Here is a 3828-nt window from a genome sequence, read left to right as displayed (position 1 = left end):
CACAGGGATCCTGTTCTGTACCCATTTTTTGGTCAATTATATTAAATGATCTCTTGAAAATCAACACATTATCAGAATCAAAAATAACAGCTTTTGCTGACGATATAATGGTCATCTGTTCGGCAAAAAGCAGAAAACAAATAGAAATAAAATGCAAAAATATACTGGATAAAATAGAGAAATGGGGAAATGCAAACAAACTTAAATTTAATCCAGAGAAGACAAACGCCATAGCCTTTACAACATGCAAAGTGGCAAAAAGGCAACCCACAATTAAAATGCAAAATAAATCGATTAAATGTGTAAACCAAGTCAACTATTTAGGAGTAACAATAGACAACAAACTTTTCTGGAATGAACACCTAGAAACAATTAAGAAAAAAGTGGGTAACTTATTTCAAGAAATAGCGAAAGTAGCACGTAAAGAATGGAGTATAGGTGGAAGGGCTTTAACACATATTTATAAAGGTGCTGTAATCCCAATTGTTACATATGCTGCCCAAATTTGGGGGAAGAGGATGGAGTTGACACACATGAAACAGAAAATAAATAGCCTACAAAGAAAAATGCTATTAAGAATTACTGGAGCATACTGTACTACATCACACGATGCACTCTGTGTACTGGCGGGCCTAATGCCTCTGGATTTGAAAATTCGACAGCATAGTGACACGAAATATTGGATGGTGGGGTGATGGATGTCGCCACCCCGCGGATATTACGTTTTTTTTTTGTTATTTTCTCATATTTATGTTTTATAAATTTATTATTGTTTAAATACTCCATAATTTAATTTTATCTAGTTTTTTATAAATATTTTCTACAATTGTAATTATTTAAATTATCAATAAATGTGTCTCATAACTCTCGTGAGAAAAGACGAGACGAGAACGAGAGCGTTTGATGAACGCTAGTTCGAAGCAAAGTTTGTCCTGTCTCTTTTTAGCAAAAACAGAAGCATAAACATAAAGATCATTTATTACATAACAGATATAATGAATAAAATATCTAATTATTCTTAATATAATGTTTTACTATATCGCCCCCAGAAAATTGAAAATCGCCCCCCAAAATATAAATTGTTACTAATCGCCCCCCAACATGGAAAAATCGCCCACCTGGAGGCGATATCGCCCCCGTTGAGAAACACTGGTATAGATGAACAAAATCGCGCCCCCACACACAAACTAACGTGTATGTGTGTGGGGGCGCGATTTTGTTTATCTACACATACAGAAATTTTAAAAAGTATTTATAAAAAGATTTTAAAAATATTGTATTTTATTATTTCCAATATAATTCCATTTAAAATAGAATAAATTTCATTTTTTGAACAATAAAAATAGAATAAAAAAAAATATACGTTTCAATAGAATTATGTTCGATAAACGGAGTTTCAAATCTTTTAGAAGACAAGTAGAAGAAATTTCACGATGTGGTTCATTTGTATGATTCTTCTGTATTGTTTCTTCCTTCCAGTAAACTGTTCGAAAAGTGGATTGTTTCTTCTTTCCAGTGACCAGTTCGAAAGTAGAGAGATATCCAAAGAGGAATATTTCAATAACAGTTCTATAGTGAAGGAAATTAAAAAAATATATAAACGTTCCAGTAAAAAGTATGGTTTCACGGAAGACGAACGAAGTGATATTTTAAATTTGATTAATTTCTATAGAAATAACACTAAACCAATGGCTGCCAATATGATGAAATTGGTTTGTAAAACATAAAACGTTAACGTTCTTTATATAATTTTTTTTTAAAAAACTAGAATATTTTATACATTTATCATGAATAACTTCAAATAGATTTTAAGATTAATTAAAATAGAAAACAATTTACAGTAAAATTAAGTTTTACTTTCCTGGCTGGGTCAATCTTTACCTATGTGCACCGTCATGGCAGCGGTCGCGACTGTTCGTGCTCCCGACGGACATGAATTGATACATACTAGTTATTGATACGTGTGTTCAAGAACTATCGTGAATCAATCACTAGTGACGTTAAACAATCGGCGGCTCTCCTCTAGAAGAAGTCTGTCGGGAGCACGAACAGTCGGGACCCACAATGGCGACTGCATGGTAAAAGTACGGGCCCAACGAATCCGTGTTCTTCATTGTTTACATGAAATTCTTTTCTAGGAATGGAGTGACACTTTAGCAAATTTAGCTAAGTTGTGGTCCGATCGATGCAATGTAGACGAAAGTAGTGGCCCTGCTGGATGTTTACACAAAATCAATCAGAATGTATACATCGGATACGAACCATTCGAGACTATTTTACAAATTTGGAACGGGGAATCTCAACATTATAATTACTCTAATGCTACATGCGATAAAAACAGCAATTGTGATAAATATCTTACTGTAAGAATTGCAAGATACTTAAATATAAATTTAAGAATATATTATGAACTATTCTATAATATAACTATTCATTCAGATGATTTCGGCTGATGTTCGTTTCGTTGGCTGTTCGCTAACAGATTGTTTGAAAACTGGTTTTAAATTTATGATGGTTTGCAACTATTTTCCAAAGTAATTTATTAAATTATTTATACAGTCGGCCCCCCTATAACACTGTCGATTATTCCGTTTTATATGAATTCCACGTTGTACGAGTCACTTAGATTTTACAAATACGTGAGCCGTTCACAGAACGGCACACGTATTTTAAGTGACTCGTACAACATGGAATTCATACAAAACGGAATTATCAACAGTGTTATAGGGGATCGACTGTATTTAACGAATCTGTAAAATAATATATTCATGATTACTCTTTGTATACAGAATCAATATTCGAGGGAAAGCACCTTATCAATCAGGTGAAGCTTGTAGTAAATGTAATGGTAGTAGATGTGAAAATAGTTTATGTGGTTAGTAATTATAACTTTATTTACATTTTTTCTAGATANTATCATATTTTATTAAAAAACTTTTTATATTTTATAAAGTAGCAAAAAGCTTAATTTTGAGAATGGGGATGAGTTTAATAAAAAATCGTATATGCTTATAAATAGGGTCGGACTTAATGACGATTTTACTCTACTGCAGATACACACGACCACCATTATCTCTTCACCCGTCGCCCTTTAACCACCAAAATTTAATAGCATCAATCTTCTTAATAAACAAACCTTCCTTCAAAATTTCAGAAATTTTCGACCAAAAGCACGGAAGTTATTAAGCTTCAAACAGGGTATAGATCAGTGTTTCTCAACCTCTAACGAATCGTCGCCCCCTTCAATAAAACCGTTACGTAGTATCGCCCCCTTCAATAAAACCGTTACGTAGTATCGCCATCTTCAATTCGAAAAAAATTTCGTTGGGTTTATTAGTTTATTTCATAATTATATAATTTGTAAAAAAATTAAACATTTATTTATTCAGAATACGTATAAGATTTTAATATAATTAACAAAGTTAAAAAACATAAGTATTAACAAATTTAACAAATATAAAAAAATGAAACACTTTTTATTGAATATAAAATGTTTAAGTATACAGAAAAATTATTGTTAGTGCGAACCTTGAGGCTGATGAAATTGAGCCAATTTGTTTATCTTTGGTTCGAAATTTGTCAAAAGTAATCGTAAATCACCTTTTTGTGTTAATTGTAACCGATTTCTTTGTTTGGACAATAACTGTACAATAGCACTAAATCCTTTTTCTACAAGATAAGAAGTTGGAAATGCCATAATTAATAACTTGATCTCATTCCAAAGCATTTTATATCTGTGTCTATTATTTACCCAAAAACATTCAATATTATCCTGTGTATACAAAATCTTTGCTTCAACATCATTTTGCAAATCAATCATAATTTCTT

The 3828-nt window shown here is 31.7% G+C and overlaps 1 protein-coding gene across 1 annotated transcript; it reads left to right on the top strand.

Moving 5' to 3' along the window:
• Positions 1 to 1358: 1358 nt before the first annotated feature.
• Positions 1359 to 2880, top strand: LOC111620247 (peptidase inhibitor 16-like). Its single transcript, XM_023362144.1, has 4 exons — positions 1359 to 1712; positions 2139 to 2363; positions 2440 to 2534; positions 2790 to 2880. Exons 1-4 carry the CDS (start codon positions 1434 to 1436, stop codon positions 2878 to 2880), a joined length of 690 nt encoding a protein of 229 aa, XP_023217912.1. The 5' UTR covers positions 1359 to 1433.
• The last annotated feature ends 948 nt before the right edge of the window (positions 2881 to 3828 follow it).

The sequence above is a fragment of the Centruroides sculpturatus genome, unplaced genomic scaffold (assembly GCF_000671375.1).
Source record: "Centruroides sculpturatus isolate CEXI.00-Female unplaced genomic scaffold, Cexi_2.0 scaffold4, whole genome shotgun sequence".
NCBI lineage: Eukaryota > Metazoa > Arthropoda > Arachnida > Scorpiones > Buthidae > Centruroides > Centruroides sculpturatus.
This window is presented reverse-complemented; position numbering and strand designations above follow the sequence as displayed.

Coding starts and splice junctions, on each gene's coding strand:
- LOC111620247 (XM_023362144.1), top strand. CDS start 1,434: ATGTGGTTCATTTGTATGATTCTTCTGTATTGTTTCTTCCTTCCAGTA. Junction 1,713..2,138: donor CTGCCAATATGATGAAATTG/GTTTGTAAAACA, acceptor ATTCTTTTCTAG/GAATGGAGTGACACTTTAGC. Junction 2,535..2,789: donor GTTTGCAACTATTTTCCAAA/GTAATTTATTAA, acceptor CTTTGTATACAG/AATCAATATTCGAGGGAAAG.